This window comes from Neofelis nebulosa, chromosome 4 (genome assembly GCF_028018385.1).
Source record: "Neofelis nebulosa isolate mNeoNeb1 chromosome 4, mNeoNeb1.pri, whole genome shotgun sequence".
Taxonomy (NCBI): domain Eukaryota; kingdom Metazoa; phylum Chordata; class Mammalia; order Carnivora; family Felidae; genus Neofelis; species Neofelis nebulosa.
Window position 1 is genome coordinate 154,766,389 of NC_080785.1, and position 25,718 is coordinate 154,792,106.

The 25,718-nt window shown below is 49.9% G+C and overlaps 1 protein-coding gene across 16 annotated transcripts in view; it reads right to left on the bottom strand.

Annotated features, from left to right (window-relative positions):
* The window catches only part of LARS2 (leucyl-tRNA synthetase 2, mitochondrial), a 189,493-nt gene that overhangs the window by 52,183 nt on the left and 111,592 nt on the right, over positions 1 to 25,718 (bottom strand). For 15 of the 16 annotated variants that reach the window (XR_009260975.1, XR_009260976.1, XM_058727230.1 and 12 more), the window contains 5 exons: positions 18,795 to 18,902; positions 16,255 to 16,414; positions 6,713 to 6,817; positions 3,893 to 4,008; positions 743 to 1,026 (listed from right to left, as the gene is read on the bottom strand). Coding sequence is in view for 14 of the 16 variants with exons in the window: in XM_058727230.1 (XP_058583213.1) it covers positions 743 to 1,026; positions 3,893 to 4,008; positions 6,713 to 6,817; positions 16,255 to 16,414; positions 18,795 to 18,902 (773 nt within the window). In the remaining 2 variants the exon portion in view is untranslated. The remainder of the gene's footprint in view (positions 1 to 742; positions 1,027 to 3,892; positions 4,009 to 6,712; positions 6,818 to 16,254; positions 16,415 to 18,794; positions 18,903 to 25,718) is intronic. The other variant, XM_058727231.1, reaches the window with a different exon arrangement.

Genomic DNA, 25,718 nt, shown 5'->3' on the forward strand with positions numbered 1-25,718 from the left:
AGGCCTCGGACCCGTTACTGTCCGACTCCCGAGCTTGGGCCCTGCAACTGCACTATGGTTCCCTGATTACCAACCTCGGAATTCGGCTCTGTACTGGCAGAGGACTACATTTTAACACCCTCATCGCGCTCTGTAAGGCCCAGAAAAAAATGGCTTCTCCACAGAAGGAAGCAGGAAGATACACAGCCGGTACTCGTTACCTATTTGCTTAATCAGCCGGTCTGGTATCACAAAAATCACATCTGAGATACGCCGGGGAACGAACAGTGAAACAATCCTACTTCCAAAACGAGCAGGTGTTTCAGTATATTAAAGAGCGAAACCCCTCAGCATGCACACCCTCGTAGCTACCACGCTGCTACTTATGAGAAAATCTCCATTGCTACCAAGCCTCTTGGTGGGAAAACCAAGGCAGAGAGGAGACACCATTTTCTCTGCTTCCAAGAAGCTCTCTGGAATATGAAATGGGAGGAAGTGGCCTTTTACAAAGCTATGCTGAACACGTGCGGCTTTCCATCAATGGGACCAGGTGTTTCTGGCAAGGATGTGACTGGACACCCGCTGCTGCTTCTGGCTCAGAGAGGAGAGGAGAGGGTGCTCATCCCGGTGGCCAGGCCTCAGATTCCAGCCCCTTCTGTCCAACGTCCCGAAAGACCTAGCATATTCTTTCCAGTCTGGTCGAAGTGCCAGGTCAAGGGAGCAGAGAGTCTGAGACTCCAGCAGGGTGCTGGGGACCCCTTACCTCGGGCAGGCGCAGTTCACCCAGTCCGAAGCCGTGGCCAGGGGGGAGCCTCCCTTGCCGGTAAAAGCTGTGATGTGGGGCAAGGTCACGGGCAAATCCTGCAGAGGCACCGGCACGGGGCCACAGGCCGGGCAGTGGACCATGGGGATGGGCGTGCCCCAGTACCGCTGTCGCGAGACCAGCCAGTCCTTCAGTTTGTCACTTGTCACGTCTCCACCGACTCTCTTCCTCCGGGCTTTCTGGGTCAAGGCTAGAAACGCATCCTGGCGGTTCATGCCTGTGAACTGCAAGGGGAAAGAGAGAAATCCTAGTCTTCTCTCCCCAGGGACAAGGTGTCACCACCCCCATGCCACCAGACTGCGACTTTCGTGTGTGGTCTGTGCAGGGCCATGTTGTGTCTTCACGAGCCCCAGGTGCCTCTATCTTTGTGGCCCCTTCCTCCTTAGGATGATACCAAAGACTGTATTTTATGGGGCACCTGGGTGGCACATCGGGTTAGGCGTCTGACTCTTGACCTCGGCTCAGGTCACGATCTCACGGTTCGTGAGTTCAAGCCCCGCGCTGGGCTCTGCACTGATGGGGTGGAGCCTGCTTGGGAGTCTGTCTCTCTTTCTCTCGGCCCCTCCCCTGCTTGTGCTCTGTCTCTCAAAATAAACAAACTTGAAAAAAATTTTTAAGATTGTATTTTAGGAGTGTGTGGAATGAAAACGGATGAAATGCTGAAATCCTAAAAGTTCACTTTTTTCCCTCTGGTTTTAAAAGAAGTGAAAACCTTGTTGAGGACCCCCTAAAAGCACTGTCAGCCCCACGCCCTGTGTCCGCTGTGTCTAACGGGGAAACCGGCTCGAGTTCTGCGACTCTCCTCAATCACCTGAGCCCCGAGACACTGCAGACATCAAATGCTTTGAGCTGCCAACAAAGAACTGCATGATATGCATTTCTAATCACCAGTCCCCTGTTGGGGGAAACATAATCTGGAAGAGAAAAGGTTCAATATCCTGAAGCCGAAGGAATTTCAGGCAAAGCAGGGGAACGAATTGGAGCCACAGCTGGAAGGACCAGAACCACTTCTTCTCCGTTTAAATGCTCTCGATTTAGAGACAGCAAGAGTGAAACACAACTAGAAAAGAGAGGGGCGCCCGGGTGGTGCAGTCGGTTAAGCGGCCGACTTCGGCTCAGGTCACGATCTCGCGGTCCGTGAGTTCGAGCCCCGCGTCGGGCTCTGTGCTGATGGCTCGGAGCCTGGAGCCTGCTTGGGATTCTGTCTCTCTCTCTCTCTCTCTCTCTCTCTCTTTCTCTGCTTCCCCCCCACTCACGTTCTATCTCTCCCTCTCTCAAAATTAAACATTAGAAAAGAATTCTTCTAGGTTGAAAATAGAATTTCTCTTTTCATCTGATGCCCTTCTCAGAACCAAACTAATGGTAAGAATGGAGCCAGCGTGGAATGCCAACGGGGGCCTCGGGGTCGGCCGGCATACCTACTACGTGCCAGGCTCCTGCCGGGCACGGGGGGCACGAAGATAACGATGCTCTGCCCCCCGCCCGCAAGGAGCTTACGAGCGTGAGGCATATGCAGAAATGGGTGCAGCTGCTTATCAACAGCAGCCCCGTCCTTGGGGTCTGCAGGGTCTCCTGAGGAACACGCAGGGCTCGCGACCACGGCAAGGCCCACGCTCCATGCTCCACACCCCCGCCATCACACGATGACGGGGCAAACGATCACAAGCTCTCTTGGAAGTCTACCTCCTCCACGAATCACTGTCTTTACATCCCAGAGGCTCACGGATGACAGGAGCCTCTCACCACCTGCTCTCCCTCCCCCTGCCCAAAAGCATTTGTTGTCCCAGATATTCAGTCTAGAGCCTGGAGAGGGTTCAATGGACCACCTGGACCTATCCGAACAAGCCAGGGAGCATTCATTCACGTCAGTCCCACACTAAGGAGGGAGTATCTCTCTGGGCACTTCAGAAGCCTAATTTTGGCCACGAGTGCCTCCTCTCTTGCCCTGCTGAGACATCGAGGGCTCCGCTACGGGCACCTTGGTTTTGGCTCTGCACCTCCTCCAGGGAGCCTGCCCCAACATGGTCGAAGAGAAGGTTTAAGGTTCCGTATCTGAGAGCATGACTCACATCTGGGGATACCGTTTACGAAGTGAAGGCACACACACGAAGTCAGAAAACGTCACTTGCATAAGGAAAAAAAGTTGGCCACACTCTTATTCTTTGTATATGTCTATCTGTATACGTATCTACAAGATATCCCATAGCCAGGGACTCCCCAGCCTGAAAATCCCCGAATTCCAGGTCTAACTGAATCAGGATCACCTAGCCTGGGGCCAGGAAGCATCTCCTGGGCGATTCAGAGACACGGCCAGGGGGGCACTCACTAGGTGACACCGGCGGTTCCCAGACTCAGCTGCACAAGAGAATCACGTGGGGAGCTCTGAACACGCTTGATGTTCGATCCATGCCTCCCACCCCGTAACCATCAAATCAGAATTTCTGGGGTGGGACTCAAGCATCAGTAGTTTAAAACACTTTCCAGGTATTTCCGAAGGGCGGCCAAGTTTAAGAAACGGCGCTCTAAACCAGAAGAGTCAAACCTCAATATAAGCACACAGATCTCATGGGGGATCTTATTAGACTCAGGGGGCTCTGAGAGTCTCCACATCTAGCAAGTGATGCCTGGGCGGCCGGTCCGAGGACCACACTTTGAATAGCAAGGAGATAACCTGGACCAAATGAATAAACTCGATTCAACTTCAGTGTTCATTTCCATAGGCGAGTTCAACTTGAGGTAGAAACAAGTCAATAATCTGGGGAGAAGAGCCAATTTCAGTCACTCTCCCAGGGAATTAGTTTTCCCGGAAGGGGAGATTTTTTTTTTCCAGCAGGAGATTCCCAAAATAGAATGACTACGATAACCACGAACCTAGGATTAGGCTTGATTTAGAGGTGATAAATTTCTAGATCTTGAAAAAAAGAATGTTGTTTTGTTTTCAAAGATTAAGAAACGAGGCTGCAAGACCATTAGGTGTAGGGATGAGTGAAATGGCAGGTTGTAATCTGCACCTGAAGGAAAACAGCTCATCAGATCCAGGCCATGGTCATGATCTGAGAAGCTGTCAGGCCCGCGCCATGGGGAACCCACCTCAGCAGAGTTGCGGAGTCTCTCTGTGCCATCCGGCAAAGTCTCGATGACTTCGGAGTAGGGGAGGCCCAGGGTTTGGGCTAAGCTGGCGTCCTCTGGGCTGGTGCTGGGAATTCCTATTCAGAAGGGGAGAAGCATAGAACACCTTCTTTGCAAATGCTCAAGTCACAGAGATACCGACAGCACTAACACCCTCGGCTTTAGCTTCCCGAGGGAGACCCTCTTTTAGCTACAGAAGTTACAAAACCACGGCGCATTCCTCGGGAAAAAGGAGCACCGTCTTGGAGAAACCCACCCCCCTATTTCTTAAAGTCTTCATTCTGTGCTTCAAAAAGAGTTGTAATTCTGAAATACACGACTCGGGGTGCTTTGTGTCACCGAGACAGGGAAGCACAAGCATCTGGAGGAGCCTCTTGTCTGAATTCCCTCAGTGACCAAGGACCGTGACATTCTCTCGAGACGCAGGGCACCCTGGAAAAATCCACTCGGTCCGGAAGTGGAAAGCTGACAACTGTGTTTCTGCACGCTGGGCTCTGTTCCCAAAGGCAAAGGTACCTTCATTCCGAGCAGAAATTCATTCTTCAACCCACATATGCCCTGGAGACGGAGTTGAGCATAAGTAAATCACTCATGCAGAGGGCCAAGGCCTACTGTCGGCTTCAGCTATTCATACACACAAGCTTGCCCGTGGTGGGTTCTCAATCCTGGCACTGCTGGCCTCCTGGACTTAGCTGTGAGGCTGTGCCGAGGACTGTAGGATGTTGGGGAGCGTCCCTGGTCTCTGCCAGTAGCATTCCCAGAGTGTGACAGAAAAATGACGGCAGAATTGCCAAACGTCTTCTGGTGGCCAAATCGCCCCTGGTTGAGAGCTCCTGCTGGAGGGTCAGCCGTGACACCTGCTAACGTCCCTGCAGACACGACGCGTCACGTGGCCACTGGGAGAGAAAACTAAGGGCAACACGTACAGTGCTTTCGGTCACATTTCCACGGGCGACCTCCTTGGAACACCACCCTACGAGGGTGATTTAATGTTTGGGAGACATGTCCTAAAGCTCCCTGGCGAGACGGAACGCTCCGTGGTGTGATGGAAAGTTCTGTGGTGTTCCGGCTGAGATTACTGACAAAAAGCACCTAACGAGGCAGACAAATGTTCAGAGTGGACTTGAAGGAAGGGTGAGGACAAATGGCAAGCAATAAATATTACTGGAAAGTGTCCATTTGTTACCCTCCCAAAGCGTATGGTTTGGGGTAATGAGGAGAAACGTTCGAAAGGAGACACTGTGGCCAAAAAATTCATTTGACCACATAAAGAATGCTCTGGACCACAGTGTGGGTTATGTGGGGCTCAGCAGGATGTGAACTATTTTATTTTTAATCTTTATTTTTGAGAGAGAGAGAGAGACAGACTGAGAACAGGGGAGAGGCAGAGAGAGAGGGAGACACAGAATCCGAAACAGGCTCCAGGCTCTGGGCTGTCAGCACAGAGCCCGACACGGGGCTTGAACTCATGAGCTGTGAGATCATGACCTGAGCCAAAGCCGGGCGCTTAACCGACTGAGCCACCCAGGTGCCCCGGACATGAACTACTTGTAAAGTGCAGGTGAAATGGCAAAAACACCACTTTATCTCTTTTTTATTTCTATTGCTCTTCTTGGAAGGCAAGAAGCAGTAACTTAGAAAATGTTAATAATGTAACTGTGGGAATTCAAGACAACAGGAAAAATTATTTCCAGGCACATCCTAAAAAAAAAAAAAAAAATCAGACTTTTTTTTCTTTCAAAATTTTCAATACTGTGCCAGTAATTTGACTCAAAATACACCCCTCCCCTCATCCCCTGTAAAAGCAAAAAGCCACATCAGCAAGAGGTCCTTTTATTGTTTATCTTGGCTGATTGTACTAATGAATCTTACTAATTATAAAATATGTAAGAGTAAATAGACGGAATTATTTCCCTCAAGCAACACACTTTCCAGGTTCCAACGGTCAGAAGGGAATGGCCCGAATGCCTTAATATCCATTTTCTGTTTGGCTGGTTCTTCAAATCACTTTGCCAAAAACCGATCTGGGAATTGGGAGGGAAAACGCGATGTTGATAAGAAATGCTGTTTCTTCTGGGTGCCAGGAAACTGAGAGTGGAAGGAACTTTCTCTGCAGATTCTTGGCACTTTGAGAGTGGCTGGGATCTGCAGCCGGAATCCTGGAGAAGAGGGGCGCTCGGGCCCATCCAAAGGGCGGATTTTGCACGCACTGTCATTAGTTTTCAGCCTCTGGTTCACCCCAGAGCCCCGCTAGGTGACGACACCTGAGGATGAGCGAGGGATGAGCGAGGCCGCAGGGGACATCCAACGCACGGTTCTAAATGCACCTCCAACCCTACTGCTGTGTCACGGTCCCTTCCCTGGAGGGCTCAAGTTCACCTCCCCCACAGACCTCTGCCAAAACCCAGCGCAATCCATCACGCGTGCTCAGAACCCCCATCTCCACAGTTGCTGCTGGTTCTAGGAGCTCCGAAGTCAGATTTCATCGGAGTTGTACTATTCCCCACACCATACGTATGCGTCTCACCAACTAGCTCTACCGGCCAGATACTTTTTATTATTCTCAATAGCAACTAGCAAGGTGTGGACTACTGGGTATATTTTCAAAATGTAGTTATTAAATAAGGGATGTTTAAATGACGGGCATATCATTTTTTTCCAGAGGCAAAACAGACCATGGAGTCAGCAGGGAGCAATTGTAGTTGACCGCGACAGGCTGGGGGGTTTTGATCGGAAGCCTGCTAAGTATATTCTCCCGATTGTATTTTAATAGCTACTCACCTATTTTGGAATCCAGAGAGCCCTCAAAGTCAGCTTTGGCCAAGATAACGACAGGGGCCTCCCGCTGGGTGAGCATGTTCACGGCCGTCACGGGCGTGAGGCAGTCTGAAAACGAGAGCAAGTGACAGCTGGGGTACGCACACCATCTGAGTCTCAGAGGAGGTAAGTGAGAAAAATAAGCACTGGGACTTCCGTGTCTTGTGCTAATGGTTTAAAGAAATCTGTTCTCCGAAGTTATCAATGGATAATTCGCACCAGTAGAAAGTCAAAAGGTGAAGCAAACACACAAAAATGTTCATCTGTGCTCACAACCAAAGAAGTGAAATGGTGTGTTTACTTTCCAGATGGTAAAAGACGTTCCCGCCACCCCTTTTTCCTTTTGAAAAGTACCTCAGGGGGCCCCTGGGTGGCTCAGTCGGTTAAGTGGCGAATTCTTGATTTTTGGCTCAGGTCATGATCTTGCATTTTTGTGGGTTTGAGCCCCTCTTTCTCTCTCTCTCTGCTCCTCCACTGCTCATGTGCTCTCTCTCTCTCTCAAAAATAAACATTAAAAAAAAAATACCTCAAATATACAGAAGAACAAGCAACACAAAAATCTACGATGACTAGGAGATGTCTGGAATTCCAAATCCTCACACCCGAAAACGGAAGTGGATAAGAGAGTAGAGAATAACTAAGCAGAGAGCAGGAGAGATGCAGACATACAAGGACAGAACAGTTCTTCCCACTTACCCTTTCTCAGGAGACAGCAGAGGATGTGTTCCAGCAAAACGAAGGGGTAAATTAAGAAAGAGACAGAAACGGGATCTAGGAAACGGAGGATCCAACAAAGGAAAGAGGGTCAGGACACTCTCAGAACAAAGAGAGAGGGAAGCCCTAGGCAGCAGATGGGCAGCAGAGGCCTAGAGAGTGACCAGGTCAGGCCTGAGCAGGATAGAGGGCCCACGAAGCATCTTCCGGGGGGAAAAGAGGGATCAATACATTTGATCTGACAGGTTGGAATGTGTAGAAAACTTGTATTGAGAGGAGTTTCAAAGAGCCTCTAGGAGGGTGTGAGAAGACTTAGAAATTCAAAGAACACAAAGCAGATGAAAAAAAAAACAAGAAGACATCATTAACTTCAGGCAAAACAGAAAGTTATTACCAAAAGGAAAAAGTAACCATAGTGTCCTTGGCTCAGCTGTGAATGATATTTATGTGGTCGTAACAAAACACTTAATTTGGAATTACCCAAACAGTGTGCCATCTTAAATGAAGCTTGTTACAACTACCACAGCAGGGAGACAAGCCATTAATAGATGAATCTTCACTGACGACGTGCAGGAACGGAAGCATGAAGACGCAAACGCAGTCCCAAAGGAAGAAGGGATGAGGAGTGGTAAGCAATTAGCGAGCTCATTTGCGCTCACTGCAACATGAGCAACTGACCGCAGTTGTAATTTGTGACCTCTTACTACCTGTATTTGCCGTGTTTTAAGACTTTCTATAATTTATCTGAAATATGGTTTACAAACCCCAAAGTTAGAATATGCCCAGGAAGTAAGATTTATTGATTTATTTTTTGATGTCTATTGTATCTTAGGGAGGGAGAGTGCGTGTATGGGTGCGAGCTGGGGAGGGGCGGGGGGGGGGGAAGGGGGTGGGACAGAGGATCTGAAGTGGGCTCTGTGCTGACAGCAGAGAGCCCGATGCAGGGCTCGAACTCACAAACCGTGAGGTCATGAGCTGAGCCGAAATGAAGAGCTGGACGCTTCACTGACTGAGCCGCCCGGGTGCCCCTAGATTTATTCATTTCAAAGAGGGAAAGGTAGGCTCTGTAGGCACCTAAACCGGCTCTTCTCACCTTTCACCTTGGCGGCAGGAGGTGGGGGGGGGGGGGGTGAGGAAGCAAAGGGTGGGCTAGGGTGGGGACAGAGTGACACGCAACCCAAACGGGTCTCCAGGGCAGAGGTTCAGCAGCACCCACGGTACCACAGCTGGGAGGCACCTGCTGCCCGAGCCGCCTAAGTGCTGCCATTTCCCAAAGGGGAGACCCGGGTTTCCGATTCCGTACTGCCCCTCCTCAAAGAAGACGTGCACACACGTGAAGTCTGCGGTCACGAGAAAACGTGATGAGGAGGACGGGAGACGAGGTGGGACAGTAAAAGTCGCGAGGTAATGTCGAGAACTGGTGAGCTGAGGGGAAGCAGGGGAGGCCCATTACCCAGACACAGGGAGGGCTGTACCAGAGAAACACATGGGGCACAGGCTGACCCCGGACCTGCCTCTCCTTCCGACTCAGCAACAAAACACTTAGCTGGACGCTCGGCTGCACAGCTCACGACAGCACTGCTCCGCCTCCCTTCCGCCAGTGTGGCCACGGGGTACCTGCAGAAGCGACTTCTAGGTCATGCTCTCAGAGGGAAGGAGCACGCCCTTCATTCTCCGCTGGTTACTTAACGCAATGCAGACGATGTGCTGAACAGCTCAGAGCACACAGGGAAGGCCAAGACCCTTGAAGGGCACAGTGGGACGGCCGAAAGAGCCTTGGCCGTGACTGACTCATAAAGCAGACTTGTTATACTCGCTCTGAGATTCATGTGGGCAAGAAACAAGCTTATGTCTTTTTAAGTCACCGTGTTGTCAGGACTCTGTCATAGCCACCAAACTCCTAGCTTAAGTAACACACCTAAAAGGATTCCACGGGGCTGGGGAAGGAAGCTCCTGCTGTTGCTAATACTCTTTGACTTTGACTTTCATGTGATATACATATATTAATTGGATCTTACAAAACACTAATTAATCTTTAAAAAGAAAGATGGAGGGGCACCGGGGTGCCTTAGCCGGTTAAGCATCCGACTCTTGATTTTGGCTCAGGTCATGATCTCACAGTTGGTGAGTTCGAGCCCCGCGTCGGGCTCTGTGCTGACAGCTCAGAGCCTGGAGCCTGCTTCAGATTCTCTGTCTCCTCCCTCTCTCTCTGTCCCTCCCCTGCTTGCTCTCTGTCTCTCAAAAATGAATACATGTTAGGGGCGCCTGGGTGGCGCAGTCGGTTAAGCGTCCGACTTCAACCAGGTCACGATCTCGCGGTCCGTGAGTTCGAGCCCCGCGTCAGGCTCTGGGCTGATGGCTCGGAGCCTGGAGCCTGTTTCCGATTCTGTGTCTCCCTCTCTCTCTGCCCCTCCCCCGTTCATGCTCTGTCTCTCTCTGTCCCAAAAATAAATAAAAAATGTTGAAAAAAAAAATTTTTTTTAAATAATAAAAAAATGAATACATGTTAAAAATACATATATTAAAAAAACGTGACCACATGCAAAAGAATGAAGGTGGATCCTTACTTTTGCCACATATACAAATTAGCTCAAAAACGGACTAAAGACCTACATGGAAGATAGGAAGTGAAAAGACAACCCCCAGAACTGGAGAGCATCTTTGTAAATCATATATCTGATAAGAGACTTGTACCTAAAACATGTAAAGAACTGTTAAAATTCAACGACAGAAAGACAACTCAATTAAAAAACGGGCAGAGGATCTGAATAGACATTTCTCCAAAGAAGATACACAAATGGGGGCACCAGGGTGGCTCGGCTGGTTGAACATCTGACTCTTGATTTTGGCTCAGGTCTTGATCCCAGGGTCATGGGTTCCAGCCCCGCATCGGGCTCCATGCTGAGCGCGGAGCCTGCTTGGGATTCTCTCTCTCTCTCTCTGCCCCTCCCCAACTTGCGTGCCCGCGTGCGTGCGTGCATGCACACACACTCTCTCTCTCTCTCTCAAAAAAAAAAAAAAACAAAAACCATTAAAAAAGAGGGTACACAAATGGCCAACAAACACATGCAAAGATGCTCAGCGCCATCAGCCACTGGGCAGATGCAAATCAAAACCACAGTGAGACACCACTCCTACCCACTAGGATGATCATACTCAAAAAGATGGACAATAACACGTGCTGGCAAAGCCGTGGGGCAATCGGAGCCCTCATACGCTGCTGGTCGGAACGTAAAACAGTGCAGCTGTTGCGGGAAAGTCTGACACTTCCTCGACTAGCGAAACACAGAGCTGCCATATGACCCAGTAATTCTACTCCTGGATACATATATGAGGAAATGAAAACATACGTCCACGCAGAAATCTGTACTTATGCGCACAGCGGCATCATTCATAGCAGCTAGAAAGTGGAACCGACATGTCCATCAACCGATGAACGGATGAGTACAATGCATAACATTATCCTGAAATGAAAAAGGAATAGCGAACGGACACAGCCTACAGCATGGATGAGCTTGAAAACATTACACTAAGTGAAAAGAAACCAGTCACAAAAGGACAAAGACCGCACGATTCCATTTATACAAAATGTCCGGAATCGGCAAATCTATGAAGCGAGTAGACTAGTGGCTGCCCAGGGCTGGGGGAAACTGTAGGATTGGAGGCAGCTGCTACGAGCTGTGGGATCTCTTTGGGGTGATGAAAATGTTCTAACACTGACGCACGGTTGTATAATTCTGTGGATAGACCAACAACCACGGGATTGTGCACTTGAAGGGTGAAACAATGAAAAAAGGAGGGAGGGGCGCCTGGGTGGCTCTGTCGGTTAAGCGTCCGACTTCGGCTCAGGTCATGATCTCATGGTGTGTGAGTTCGAGCCCCACATCGGGCTCTGTGCTGACAGCTCAGGGCCTGGAGCCTGCTTGGTTCTGTGTCTCCCTCTCTCTCTCTCTCTCTGCCCCTGCCCCGCTCACGCTCTGTCTCAAAAATAAACACGAAAAAAATTAAATTCAGGGTGAATTCCATGGTATGTGAATTATATCTCAACGAGGAAAAACAAATCAGTCTGTGAACTTAAGAACTGGCAGACCTGTGATGATTACAGACCAGCAACTTGCATGCTGTCCCTGGTCCAAATCTATTTCTTAGAAACAACAAAATCAAATAAAATCTGAAGCTCTCGACCAGGTCTAGAGCTCTCCGTCCTTCTCCTTGATCAGGCGCTGGCAATGCAAAGCAGGAAGACAAGGAAGCCACGGAGAAACCCCAAGTCACCGAAGCATTTCCTACAGTGGCTCCCTAACTCCCAAACACATCAGTGCAAAGGAAATGTCCTGGGCAGAAAAGGTGCCCACTGCTCCCCGGGGCCCGCCGCTAAAGCCAGCAGGTCTTTCGTGCCCTCTGGCAAAAGACAGGCAGATGGATTCCCTTCGGTGTTCAGCAAAGCGGGCTCCGTGCAGGGATACTCTGCGGAAAACAGTGCTGTGTGGTCACGTAAGTGTGAAACACGCCATCTGCTCTGCTCTCTGAGGCAGTCACGGTGTAGAGCAAAGGTTCCGAGAAGTCCAGAAGCAAAGAGACCTGCTCGCTTTTGTTTGTTCCGGGCTACGTGAGCACAGAGGCGCTTCCCTGCACAGAACATCTATTGACACGTGCCGGAAGGATGCGAGGGGGCCCAGTTTGTTTGGTTAAAGAACAGGCTGTCACCTACAGGATTCCCTTCCTCGCCCTCGTGTCCCATCCCCACACAGATACTAAGCAGAAAGAGGGGACGACGACAGCAATTACTGAATGCTCCGGGGCTCCCGGGGAGGTGGGGCTCTTGCTCTCTGATGCTGTTGACAACAACAGCGTTCTGAGGAACCCTTCGGGGAGACCTCATTTACCCTTTGGGCAAAAACACGCATCACGTAGACCACTGGTGACTCAGCACTGAAATGTTTGGTTCCAAAGCCTCAGGGTTTGAATATTTTAATATTAGAAATGTAAGAAAAGACGCCAGGAAAAGACAGAACAGCTTCTAGAACTCTGGTGATGTTTCCCTATTGATGCTTTTTATGGTTTGTGGCTTCCATCAAGTCAGAGCTTACATAACACGACTTAAGTCAGAGGCGGTCAGCTGAGGGGAGGCGGCAACGTCAATGATGAAAATAAACTCAATTTCAAGAACTCTGGAGGGAAGCACCTGACTTTTTGCTCTCTTAAAGGAATCTATGCCAAATTATAGGAGGCTGAGTGGAACACAGTACTTCTCGTCAATGACATCAGCAACCCAGTCGGCCCGGCCAGGAATCAGGGCGGTGTCCCCAAGCCTCTGCCCTCGCTGCCCTCCAGACACTTCTGGGAGCTGCTCCGGTCCCTCCGTTCTGACCACCGCTCTTCTCCTGTCCTCACCGTCTCTTACCTGAACTCATGGCATGCCACTCCTCTGTCACCCAAGCATCACCCCATCCACGTGTGTCGCCCTCCTCCTCCGAGCCCCTCGGGGCTCCTTCTGTACCCGCAGGGCCTCCGCAACCGCCCTGCCCGCTCCGCTGGGAAAGCCAAACTCACAACGGTCGAGTGTCCTTCCTTGAGTCACAGGACGGCTCTGGGACCAGAACCTTGGCCATCCTGTGCCAATGCAGGAGCTGACAGACAGAGACCCCCTTAGCGGCTGCAGGGACTCGTGTATGAGAACGTCAACTCCTGCAGGGGATCCAGTGCGTCACAACTGAGTGCTGCCCTGACTTTCAGTGATCACTAGTCACTCTCAAAACCGGATGGACACTGGATGGAAAAAACAAGCCGCTCGCCTGATTTGAGCCGGCCGGCAATGGCAAATGACAACAGCGATGTGATGTTTGGGTTTAGAATGTAACCTCAGAGGCCAAAGAAGGCATTGAGCCATATTCGTGTGGTAATTTTAAGTTTGAGTTTTGGAAAAACCCTCATACCCAAGCACCGCGCTGGCCTTACATCACTAGTGAACGCCACGCGTCAAAATCCAGAGACTTGACGCGCAAAATAACCTGGAGACTTTGAATACGTTGATATCTGCAAAGAGGCTACTTCCACGCTGAAAATTAGAACTGGAACATTGAGCGCTGGGCGGAATGTTCCATTTGGAATTATTTCAGAGATTATTAAGAAGAGGTGAGAAGGAAGCTAGTGAACCATTCGTGGTTAAAATACGACGACGATCATGAAACAATGATTACGAAAACATCACTCTTTGCACCTGCTAAAGTAAGTTCTTAATTTCTTACACACTAAAATGTCTGGAATTGATACAGTGCCTCTCATGTCAGGAACGCCATCTCCTATATATACATTTTTTCAAAAATTTTTATTTTAGAGAGCATGCACGCATGAGCAGGGATAGGAACAAAGGGAGACAGAGAGAGAGAGAGAGAGAGAGAGAGAGAGACAGAATCTTAAGGGGGGGTCCATGCTCAGTGCAGAGCCCAACCCAGGACTCGATCTCATGACTCTGAGATCATGACCTGAGCCGATACCAAGAGTCAGACACTTAGTGGACTGAGCCACCCAGGCACCCCTCCGTCTTTTATAATATATGATCTCATTAAGCCCCTGTTAATATGACCTCATTTTCATTTGTGTCACTAGATTAACCATAAGAAAACAAAATCCAAGAGCTAGATATTTACCTATTTTTTGTCTTTTGATTTTAGATATCATTCAACCATCACAGCCCACAAAGAATCTCAAAATGCTCCTGAGAGTTAAAAACTAGGAGTTTTCCCTTTAAACGAACAGTTGAAAAGAATTCAGTATTTCTTTTGAGTAGGTAGAAAGTAAACCAGAGAGAGCTACACTGGACCGAAATTTTAACACAAGTCTTGTTTTCCATTCTGATGTGACAAGAGATGACAGCAGATGAGATCCGTCTTGTGCCAGAGTGAATCGCACGTGCATCTGGCCCTCCTGTCGTGACCCCGCGGAAGAAGGCGGACCTGCGCTCCTCTGCGCATCCCTGAGTGCTTAGCGCGGAGCAGGCTCTTCCTGAGGGCTCACTGATTTGACCCTGGCTTTATACTGGAAGTAACCAGTTAAGTCTCTATTCATTTTTATTTTTTAAGTAGGCCCCATGCCCAGCACGGAGCTTAAACTCATGGCCCTGAGATTAAGAGTTGTGTGCTCTACTCACTGAGCCAGCCAGGTACCCCAGCAATTATATCTCAAGCGAAGGGAGGTTGGGATGACATTGTCTATCTTTCCAGCCGGGAAATTTTTCATTCTGGTTATTTTAAGAATAGCAATGAAAACAAACACACAAACGAACAAACAGAAACTTGACATCACCATGACTATCGTTTCTGTAGTCAAATAATTCAGACCCTGATAACTCAGACTGTGTGCTCTGGGTTGAAATTTAGTCTTTGAAAAGAGAACAAGGAGGAGATCTTTACAGAAATATTTACATTTCTCCGGAGACCTACTTCTAACGGATGGGGGACTTCCTTTCGCCTGCCCAGGGCCCGTACCGCCTTCCTCTGGTAAGAGCCTCCGAGTTTGTTGAGGGGGAGCTACCCCTCCTCACTGGTTATAGTCTTGGTGGTCTAACAAGGAATGTGTCCGCCCTTCCCTTGCCCGAGAAAAAGGCCAAGGGCCTCACTTACACCACTCAGACACCTTTCCCCGCAACAGGAATCTTGGACCAAGTGCCCCAGCACTGAGGGCGAGGTGGGAGCAGATTCACTCAGTCAGTGACGCTCGGCAGACTGTCAGCTCCAGCTGCCAAAACCCCACGGCTGCCCTGGGCCAAGTCTTCTTCCCGACCCGTTCCTGCCGGTCAGCAAGCTTCCCACAGCCTCCAGCATGTTCCCTCTGTCCTCTGGGTTGGCCAGGGATGGATTCTGTTGCATGCAACCACAGAATCCGGACTAACGCACAGGAACTCCCCAAATCCGCACTGACCCATAGCACCTTCTGGGCCGATTCCAGGCCAGCCTGACCCACGGACTGAAGGCGTGTACTGAGGACCGCTCTGCTCATCTGCCCAGATTACGGTGGGAATTCTTTAAAACAATAAAATGAACTTGTTGAAAATGGTTCCTCTGATTCTCACTGGCTTCCTCCCTGTCGCCGTCATCAGGAGAGTTGTATTTGAGGATGGAATTATACATTAAGCGGGAGATTCAATTCCTATCAGAAAAGGGTTTTAAATCTAGATTATATTTAAAAAGCATTGAGCTTTTGGTCAGAAACTCAAGAAGCAGGGCGCCCGGGTGGCTCAGTTGGTTGAGTGTCCGACTCTTAGTTTCAGCTCAGGTCACGATCCCAGGGTGGTGGGATGGAGCCCTGCATCGGGCTACGCGTGGAGTATGGAGCCTGTTTGAGACCCTCCCAATCTCCCTCCCCTCGCCCTTCCCACCCCTCCCTTGCTCACGTGTACCCTCTCTCTCGCTCAAAAATAAATAAACATTAAAAAAAAAATTTTTTAGGGACACCTGGGTGGCCCAATGAAGCATCCAAACTTGATTTCAACTCAAGTCATGGTCTTGTGGTTCGCGGGTTCAAGCCCCACATTAGGTTCTCTGCTAATGGTGTGGAGCCTGCCACGGGGGATTCTCTCTCCTCCGTCTCTCTGCCCCTACCCTTCTCTCTCTCCAAATAAACAAACCTAAAAAAATTAAAAATTTTTTACATTAAAATAAAATAAAATAGTACCAAGTCAGGCCCAGGTGAAGGACAAATCACACAGGACGACGTATGTGAAAGGACCGTGAACCTGGGAAGCGCTGTCCCTAAGGTGTAATCCCGGCGGTGGCCTGAACTTGCCAGCTCACCTTGGCCAGGGACGAGTGCCTTCCGAAAGGTTTCCTTCAGAGAGCTGTGCCCGTGCAGGAGTCTGTGGCTGGGAGAGATGGCGACGTGGGAGGTGCCGTAAATGGCCTCGGGGGTCGCCGTGTAGGCCGTCAGCTTTTCTCCCGTGACGTGCCCGTCCACCTGGCAAGTGAAAACAGAGTCATTCCATTCCTCAGTGCTCCTTCCGGGCTGCCGTGCTCCCCGGCCACATCCCCTTCTCCCTCCCCTCCTGTCCCTCCCGAGCACTGGGGCCAATTTTTGGCTACAGTCCCAGGCACGTGGGGCCCTGTGACGGCCCCTGGCAGGGGCAGAGACGGGCAGGAGAGGAGAGGATCGAGTTCCTCTTGGAGAAGCCCTCCCGGGTGCCCCCTGCCAGGCATGCTCGGCGGCCCCCAAGCGCAGGTGGTCAAAGCATGCTAGGAAAGAGGCCCTCCCCGTTCCCTGGCTCCTTTGCTCACGAATCAAAAATAACTATCAAAACTATGTTGTTTCTGTCCTGACAAAGGGGCTATACTTTCCCCCAGGACTTAAGGTAAAGGAAAAAAATTAAAGGGATCTTTTTTTTTTTTTTTTTTTTTTCCCTAATCTATTTAAGTCCTATGCCCATTTTATGATCTGATTAGTTGCGTTTTTTTTTTTTAATTTTATTTATTTATTTATTTATTTATTTATTTATTTAATGTTTGCTTATTTTTGAGAGAGAGAGGGAAAGCACAAGTGAGGGAGGGGCAGAGAGAGTGACACACACACAGAATCTGAAGCGGCTCCAGGCACTGAGCTGTCAGCACAGAGCCCGACGCGGGGCTCGAACCCACGAACTGTGGGATGATGATGTGAGGCGAAGTCACCTGCTTAACCGACTGAGCCACCCAGGCGCCCCGAGGCATCTACTTTTCTACTCAAAAAAACAGTCACTGAGGTTAATACCATTTTGAAGAAGGAAAGAAAGGACAGCTGAGCTCATGACTGAGCGTTCCCAGGGCTGCTTAAATGCCTTTTAAGGAAGAGGCATACATTAGGCATCAACTGAATGCAAATTATATGACCTAGAGGGGACAGATGCTCCCCCCTTTACACGATCCTTCAAATGCTCTCACTGCACGCCAATGACATGCAAGTCGACACTATGGCCTGAGTGCCAGTCAGGTGTCACCTATGGAGCCAGGCCTGTCCCCTCCCCTGAGACATCTCATTTTTAGGTGGGTCCAGGAATGGAGACAGAAACATTTCCATAAAAAAATGCTGGGAAAGGGAGAGAATACGGAAGACGTCCCATGTAAGGCGGCCGAACGGCTCAGAGGCCCACGGCCTTCACCCTGGCTGAGGAGCAAAGGCCTTCGACACGGGGACCAGACCCAGTCGAATGCACAGGACCCTCAAATGAGATGGCCCTGAGAGCTGGAACAAAAGTTGCAGCTGGACTGAAATTCAGAAATCTGACCACCTTCTCTGAAGAGTGCTAAGAGGATTTGGTCGGTTCAGGATTTGTTTTTCAAAGTCCCGGCTCTCTTACGGGGGGCTTCTCATGTCTGCCACTGGGGTGAGGGGGACCACTTCCGTGGGGGAGATGGCACAGGGCAGCGTGAGCTCCACCCCGGGGACACCACTATGGCTGCCGGTAGGAAGACTCTAGAAAGGCAGGTCAATTTTGCCTCTTGGCTGCTGTCCCCTCCTCCAGATCTGGCCTAAGGTGAGGGATGAGTTTGGAGCTAAAGGGAAGAGCACAAAAGCCTTGAGCAGGAAAGAGACATCAGAAGAATTAAAAAACAAACACAGAACCCACCAGGTGAGACACGACAACATGACAACTATCTAGTCTGTAGGGACCACGAGGAAGAGGTTTGAGGGGCACCTTCCAGAGTAGGTAGGCCCTGAGTAGTGACCTTGGAGCAGCATTTCCGCACAGGCCAGCTCTCTGGAACCCTGGGTAAGCCCCAGTCCTTACCAGCTTTGAGGGTGCCCAGTTCCGAGATGGCGGTAACCTTGGCTCTGTCGGCTTTTAACCTGCTTTGGGACATGAACCCCTTGGAGCCCTGGGCCCGCTGCTCGGGAAAATGCCCACACGACATGGCACATGTCATTTCCGGGAGCTCGGGGACCCGCAGAAAGCTCTGTATATCTGCGCTGTCCAGGAGGGTGGCCACTAGCAGCATGAGGCCACGGGGCACCTGGGGAGTGGCCAGTATTGCTGAAAGCGTGAGAGCACAGATCTCAAAGACTGCACCAAAACCAGAATGTAAACTTAATCCCTCAAGAAATGTGTTACTGGTCGCATCCTAAAGTGAGAATTTTTGGCACACAGTGGGTTAAGTAGAAGCATGTGATCAGAGTCAGTTTCTGTTTCTTTGTGCTTTAAAAATGCGGCCACCACGAAGCCTGGGATTCCGCGTGCGCCCGGCAGTGTTTCTCCACGCGACAGGGCCGTGGCGCTGTCCCGAGCCGCTGATGGGCTCAGCGGCTTCTGAGACCGCAGAAGGGCATCTGGGAGCTTTAATGGATGGGGACACTATTGCCTGATCACCTTCAATGTGAAGTCCAGATGGCAGCCCACACAGTCCCCGATCCAGTGGGCCTGCATGCCTTTTATTCCATACCATTCTGGAAGGTCTGCCAGAGCGTCCTGCATGGCCTGTAGGGGCGACAGGAGGAAGGAAGGATTACTTCAGAGACAGCACACGATGGGGGGGGGGGGGGGGGGGGGGGGGCGGGGTCCTGGCTGAGGCAGGAAAAGCGCGACACCAACAGAGGCCCCGGATGCAGGGCCCTTCTTGCCCACCTGCCAATCCGAGGAGCTCGAGGAGCTCGTCAAGGGTCCGAAACAGACGCACTCAGCACGACTCAATTCAGTGAGATGGGTTTGACCGCTGTCTCTATTCGGAGGGGACCAAGGTTTCAAGGAAGGAAGGAAATTAAGGAAGAAAGACCTTAATTAACATCTTTGATGAGTGCAGTGAGTGCGTTTTTCTCTCCCACGGTCTGGGAAGTACACAAAACGAGTTCAAGTTTGTGAATTTTGAAACTCTAAGATAAGCAGCTCAGGGGGATGGGCATTCTACAACTCACCTGTATCAGAAATAGAACACTATATATTACATCTCTGCATTAAAAGTACCAGCATAAAGGAAACCATCACACTGATTTGTGTAAACATTTGCTATTAGAAGTGTGTATCTAGGGGCGTCTGGGTGGCTCAGTCGGTTGAGTGTCCACCTTTGGCTCAGGTCATGATCTCACACTCCGTGAGTTCGAGTCCCGCGTCGGGCTCTGTGCCGCCAGCTCGGAGCCTGGAGCCTGCTTCAGATTCTGTGTCTCCCTCTCTCTCTGCCTCTCCCCTGCTGGCACTCTGTCTCTCTGTCTCTCTCTCTCTCTCAAAACTAAACATTAAGAATAAATAAATAGGGGCGCCTGGGTGGCTCAGTCAATCATCCAACTTTGGCTCAGGTCATGATCTCATGGTTCGTGGGATCGAGCCCCACGTCAGGCTCTGTGCTGCCAGCTCGGAGCCTGGCGCCTCCTTCGGATTCTGTATCTCCCTCTCTCTCTGCCGCCCCCCGCCCCCTCCAGTTCACACTCTGTCTCTCTCTCTCAAAAATAAACATTAAAAAAAATTGTTTTAAAGAAGTGCGTATCTATTTTCACTGTTATTTGTTTTGTCTACTTTTACTCCTAAATGCCTATAAAAGGGAGGCTTTTCTATAAGTTACTCTCTATGGCTTCAACTACATGCCGTCCCTCAGCGTTTGATGATGAGACACATTCCTTCAACAGATGAGTTTAAAAGCAAATCACATACTTACATTGTGAAGAGTCTAACTTTATTTCATTTTTATTTATTTTTTTTAATTTTTTTTTCTTAACGTTTATTTATTTTTGAGATAGGGAGAGACAGCATGAACGGGGAGGGTCAGAGAAAGGGAGACACAGAATCCGAAGCAGGCTCCAGGCTCCTAGCTGCCAGCACAGAGCCCGATGTGGGGCTAGAACTCACAGACCGCGAGATCATGACCTGAGCCGAAGTCGGCCGCTTAACCGACTGAGCCACCCAGGAGCCCCTTTATTTTATTTTTAAATGTGTATTTATTTTTGAGAGGAAGAGAGACAGAGAGAGAGAGAGAGGCAGAGAGAGAGGCAGAGAGAGAGGCAGAGAGAGAATCCCAAGCAGGCCCCACACCATCAGTGCAGAGCCTGGCACAGGGCTCGAACTCACAAACTGTGAAAACATGACCTGAGCTGAAATCAACAGACGCCTAATCGACTGAAACACACAAGCACCGCAAAGAGTCCAAGTTTAAATTCTTAATTGTATTACGATTAATAAAGGCAACACAACAATGTTTTACTTGTCCAGTGTTTTGTAATTCATACAGTGCCTCTACACATCTCTTCCCACATACTCGGGGGTAGGGTAGCTCACTTTCAAATCAACAAACTTACGCTCAGAGAGCTTATACTTTCTGACGCGAGGCTGTAGGAGCAGACGAGCCAGAACTACAACCCACACTTACTAACATTCTTTCCTCTCCAGCACAGAGATTCGCACTCAGTCATGCGATAAACAACACAGGGCATTTCCTATACCCGTCATCTGGCTACCCATCCTGTGTCATCTATGTGATAGAGTCTGGAAGCTTCAAGATCCAGAAATTTCTTCTGAGCCAGAAACTGTATATAATGGACCCCATCGAGCTGGCCAGCCATGCTTTCATTCGTTTCTCTACTCCACCACAATGTATTAGCCACCCACCCCTCTACACCGGGACCCCATCTAGGTGCTGGGGGCCTGCGCATATGCAAAGCAGAACGTGCCAGAGTCTCTACCGTGAAGTCTAAACAATGCACGCATGCAGCCTGCTGCTGGTAGTCGGGTAACTGATCAAAGTTCAATGCCAGATGCAATTAGCATCATGGAAGGTGAGACATGGGTCCTGGAGACGAGGCAAGGAAGCAGAAAAATTGTGGGAAGGAAGGGAAGAGAAGGAGCGGAGTGAGAAACAGGGAGAGATACGAGAAGAGGTGGGTGGATGAACCCCCTGAGAAGGAGAAGGAAAGTCACAGGAGTGAGTGAGGAAAGCAAGGCTCCAAAAAGGACAGACAGGGAGAGTGAAGGGGAATCTGAAAGCAGACAGGTAATGGAAAATGGAGCAAGTGAAGGAACGAAAGCTGGGGACGAGCAAATCCTACCGTGTGTGGGGCAACAGGGTGTGTGCCCACAGCAGGGTGCAAGGAACAGCGAGTGCTGCGGTGGAACAGGGCTTACTGGCTGCTCAGTGACATGGTGAGCCTTCCTGCGGCAGGGCCATCAGTCTCGAGTGACAAGAAGGCGAAAGAGGAATAGAGGGCTACACTGACATGAAAACCGAAGTCAGACATGTGCGTGCCACACGGAAGGGGGAGAGCACCGGAAAGCCTCGGTGAGTTCAAGTTGTCCTTCGAACACGACAAGCGCACAAAGGCTTAATAGAGGCAGGCCCCCTTCCTTTCTGCCACCAATGAACCTAGTGATGATGGGACACTCAGCACGATCCTCAACGTCGAGACCCAACAACCCTGCTGGTGTTTGGAGGTGGTTCCTAGGCTTCTCCCGTTTCTGGACTGTTCCTCGTGAAAGATGAAAAAAAATACCTTTTAATAATGAAATGTAATCAAGCAGAAACTGTGGGCATTTTAACGCCCACCTGGTAATGTGGAAAGGAGATCCGTGAAAACCAAATAGCCGATAAAGAAGATACAGAAAAAGTGTAATAAGGTAAGTTTTAGAACTTGAGAGTTCCCGGTGATCTGTGCTTGGGACGCTACAGGATGCTGCTGACGTGCTCTACCAAAGACCACAAAAAAAAAAAAAATTGATACAAGATTTATCTTTAAAAAAATTTTTTTTTAATGTTTATTTTTGAGAGACAGAGTGAGAGAGGGACAGAGTGTGAGTGGGGGAGGGGGAGAGAGAGACAGGGAGACACAGAATCCGAAGCGGGCTCCAGGCTCCGGAGCTGTCAGCACAGAGCCCGACGCGAGGCTCGAACTCACGGACCGTGAGGTAGGTCATGACCCGAGCCGAAGTTGGATGCTTAACCGACTGAGCCACCCAGGTGCCCCTGATTCCAGATTCATCTTTAAATGTGACTTCTGGGGTGTCTAAAAATCACTGATGGTGATGGCTTGAGGAAGTATAAGATCTTGACGCATCAAAGCAAAGTTCAATTACAGGCCGCACGTAGTGTGCATGTATCTAGTTGGATAAGGATGCTTCGGGAACTGATTAACCATGCACATCACGGGCACAGATGAACGCTCCGCTGGCTGGAATACTGACCCGATGGAAAGGGCCTGTTTCCTGACTCTTTCAGATAAACAGCAGTTTCCCCACCTCTCCCTTTCCTGACTGACATAAACGGAACACGAATTTGCACAGCTACGTATGTGCACATGGTTTGAGAAAGCTCAAAAACAAGTATTAGAAACCCGTAAGAGTTTCTGTTACTGCCAGCACAGACTTGAGACACGGAACGACTAGTTTTAGAATAACCCAGAGAGTAAGGTGAATTCCAGGATTCGGTCTTGGATCTACAGTCCTAAAGATGCATGAGAGAGAAAAACGAGTAAGTGGGTTAGAACTGCAGTGTATACTCCATCTAAAAGCAAGGTTCTCTGGGGCGCCTGGGTGGCCAAGTCGGTTAAGCGTCCGACTCTCGATTTCAGCTCAGGTCATGATCTCCTGGCTCGTGAGTTCGAGCCCTGCCTCGGGCTCCGTGCTGAGCCTGCTTGGGATTCTCTCTCTCTCCCCCCCTCTCTCTTGCCCCTCCCCTGCTCATGCTCATTCTTTCTCTCCCTCAAAGATAAAGAAATAAACTTAAAAAAATTTTTTTAAAGAAAAAAAAATGAGGCTTTCCTAGAAGTCAGTTTTTTCAAAGTAACTAAGCGGCTTTGGAAATTAGGAAATGGAATGTGGTATCTCAATTATGAATGAATCATGTACCAAAGATTCCATGTACCCATCAACTTCAATTACAAAATGGTCACCGAGCTCCTTCCTCTATGGAAGACATTGTGTTTGGTGTAATAAAAGGAGCCAGGGGCTCCAGAGGACACAGGAACATGTCACACTGCCCCATGAGTGTCCAATCAGCAAAACCCAGGAAACTCTATGGGCCACACAGCCTGGCTATTCAACTGGTAAATTATAAGAAAGAGAAAGGGATAAAGAGGCAAACACTTAAAAGGCATCATCAGGGGCATCTGAGTGGCTCAGTCAGTTAAGCTTCTGACTTTGGCTCACGTCAGGTCTGACTTTGGCTCATGGTCTGTGAGTTCAAGCCCCGCATGGGGCTCTGTGTTGACAGCTCGGAGCCTGGAGCCTGCTTCAGATTCTGGGTCTCCCTCCCGCTCTGCCCCTCCCTCACTGTGTCTCTCAAAAATGAATACAGGCTTAAAAGTTTAAAAAAAAAAAAAAAAAAAGGCATCAAAAAAAAAAAAAAAGAAAAGAAAAGAAAAGAAAAGAAAAGGGAGAGGGGCATCTGGGTGGCTCAGTCATTAAGCATCTGACTCTTGGTTCCGGCTCAAGTCATGATCTCATGGCTCATGGGATGGAGCCCCACATCAGGCTCTGTGCTGACAGCTCAGAGCCTACTTGGGATTCTCTTTCTCCCTCTCTCTTCGCCCATCTCCCCCTCGTGCTGTCTCTGTCTCTCTCAAAATAAATAAATAGGGGCGCCTGGGTGGCGCAGTCGGTTGAGCGGCCGACTTCAGCCAGGTCACGATCTCGCGGTCCACGGGTTCGAGCCCCGCGTCGGGCTCTGGGCTGACGGCTCGGAGCCCGGAGCCTGCTTCCGATTCTGTGTCTCCCTCTCTCTCTCTGCCCCTCCCCCGTTCATGCTCTGTCTCTCTCTGTCCCAAAAATAAATAAAAAACGTTGAAAAAAAAAATTAAAAAAAAAAATAAATAAACTGAAAACAAGGTTTTTTATTTAAACACATTTTTTTTTTTTTAAAGGGAGGGTAAGAATAAAGCACAGAGTACAGGGAGGCACACGTGGGTGACACAGCTAGGGAAAACGGCGAGGAAGTGCCTATCCTAAAAGTCAGGGCAGTGGCTACTTGGGAGGCAGAGAAGGACATTTATTATTGGGAAGGGGCGTATGGAGGTCTTTGGGGTGCTGGCAAAATTCAGCATCTTGACCTCCAAAGGAGGCTGCTTTAAAATAAATAGAGAAGCTATACACTTGTTTTATACGGTGATCTGCGTTTCATGTTGCAATGAAAACGCGACAGCAAAGCAACAAGTTACTAAGTCTGGCACTGCAGAAGTGGCAGCTGTAACCCCCAGGAGGCTCCCGGAGGGCAGAGCACAGGGGAACGTCGGCCCGTAAGCCCCGTGACTCAACTTCAGACTCCCTGGGCTTTCTTTACAACCCCCGCATGGCCGGGCCCAGAGCCCAGGACTGTGCCTTGTGCTGGACAGGTGCTCGTTAAATTCCCACGTCACTCCCTCCACTGGAGGGAGAGGCGGGCGAGCAGCACTGCAGGGCCAGGCCCCCGGCCACCAGGCAGGGGGGAGTAACCTCCGAGTAGCCTCCCACGGGCCGGGCGTTTGTACGATCGATGCCGAATTCCCTCTTCACAACAGCGCAGGTCCAGTGGTAGTATCTCTACCTCGCAGATGAGGATACAAGTCCCCGGGATCTTCCCTGGGTCACCCCGCAAGTCCGTCCCTTCCCACACCTGCTGTGGAATGACCACCTGGCCATCAACGCACTTAAATTCAGCTCTCCCGTGTCCGGGTTTCACATAGTGTCCACTTACCATCCTCTAACTTTGAAGAGATGCCTATTACGACTCTGCCTGCTTTTATTATCTCATTTATTTTTTAAATTTTACTGCTGGAGAGAAGTCTCTGGTTATAGGGTCATAGGGCCGAGGATGTCACTAAAATTCCCTCTCTGTACAGATGAGGACACAGAAGCCTCCAGAGGCTTAGCAATCTGCCCATCCTCACTTAGCTAACTGCAGCCAGGACAAAAATTCTGGTCCTTAGTACATTACTCGGCCCTCATTTAACTACAAAGCCTCTTCCTCAACTGTTCTCCCCAGTGGCACAGTGAATTTCTACTGCATTAGCTGCCCAGCACCCACAGGCTCTTCTTTCTTGGGGACAATCCGAGATCGTGAGTGCCACCAACTGTGGAAGCTTTTCCAGTCCCACTCTCCCCCTCTGTGCAAGCTAAACATTGATTGTAACCTATCACAGTCTTGGAACACTGTGGGGGGACCCAGAGGCACAGGGGCACTAGAAGTGAGAGACCGGAGATTCTGGGACTGATAGGGGTCAGACCTTTCCCGGGCACAATCTCAGCCCTGCCCTTTTTCTCCCTGACTCCTGCCAAAGCCGGGGTCTCCAGCCTTCCCACCCAAAGGTGAGTAACCTGATCCTCTTCTGATCAATTCCTTTCTGG